The sequence below is a fragment of the Lucilia cuprina genome, chromosome 4 (assembly GCF_022045245.1).
Source record: "Lucilia cuprina isolate Lc7/37 chromosome 4, ASM2204524v1, whole genome shotgun sequence".
NCBI classification, from domain to species: Eukaryota; Metazoa; Arthropoda; class Insecta; order Diptera; family Calliphoridae; genus Lucilia; species Lucilia cuprina.
Window position 1 is genome coordinate 51,759,005 of NC_060952.1, and position 1,173 is coordinate 51,760,177.

General features: G+C 36.9%; 1 protein-coding gene across 1 annotated transcript; it reads left to right on the top strand.

The window, feature by feature from the left end:
- The first annotated feature begins 83 nt into the window (after positions 1 to 83).
- Positions 84 to 929, top strand: LOC111687024. Its single transcript, XM_023449432.2, has one exon. It carries the CDS (start codon positions 84 to 86, stop codon positions 927 to 929), a length of 846 nt encoding a protein of 281 aa, XP_023305200.2.
- Positions 930 to 1,173: the final 244 nt, after the last annotated feature.

Sequence of the window (1,173 nt, forward strand, 5' to 3'; positions counted from 1 at the left end):
TAAATTTAATTTTGCTTTAACTTTTGATAAAGAAAGTTTGTTTTAAATAATAAAATAAACCTCTATAATTTGGTGACCCCGAAATGCCTACAACACGTTCACCTATACGTGAATCTATTGGAGATTCAAGTTCTGGTAGTTCTCAAGAGAGGTCCGTCTTGGATCAACCACATGACAATGTAAATGTTCCAGAAATTTCTGCAGCGACTGCAAACGTACAGAAGTTGCCTCATTTCTGGTCGGAGCAACCCCATTTATGGTTTATCCAAATCGAAAGCATTTTCTCCCTAGCTCATATAACAAGAGATGAAACTAAATTTACCCATGTAATTGCGAATTTAGATCCAACATATCTTAAGTTTGTGGGAGATATTTTGGTATCACCACCGCAAATCGGAAAATACAACGCAATCAAAGAGCGACTTATCTCATCATTTGCTGTTTCTGAAGAGGCAAAACTTAAGAATCTTTTTGGTGGTTTAGTAATTGGTGACCAAAAACCGTCACATTTTTTGCAGTCAATGAAGGCTCTTGCAGCTGGTAATAATATAGGGGACAATGTCCTTAAAACATTATTTTTAGATCAACTGCCAGACAACATACGCTCAATTCTGGTTACAAGCAACGCAGATTTACCAACTATTGCACAACAGGCGGATAAGATAATGGATATAGCATATCCTCAGGTATCTGCAATATCACCTACAGACAACATTATTCAAGAAATTTCAGCTAAAATTGAAGCTTTGGAAAAGAAAATTGATTTATCTTCCAGGAGAAGAAGTAATTTTCGTGAAGACAGTAACCAACGACGTCGCAGCAAAAGCCGTAATAGACGAAGTGGTTGGTGTTGGTATCATAGTCGCTTTGAAGATAGAGCCGAAAAATGTATACCACCATGCTCTTATAATCAACAATCAAAAAACTAGATGTTGTTTCGGACAATGCGGCATCCGAAACAATGTTGCCAAAGACAAGCCGCCTACTTATAGCAGATCGCGTCACAAAATGGAATTTTTTAATAGACACAGGTGCAGACGTGTCAGTAATTCCTTATTCAAGAAATATTATAAAATCAAATTTAGGTTGTCCACTAAAACTTTATGCTGCAAATGGCACAGAAATCCAAACATATGGTACAAAATTGTTGGAGCTGAACCTTGGATTAAGGCG

Excerpts from the sequence above, each read along its gene's own strand:
- LOC111687024 (XM_023449432.2), top strand. The coding sequence starts at position 84 with ATGCCTACAACACGTTCACCTATACGTGAATCTATTGGAGATTCAAGT.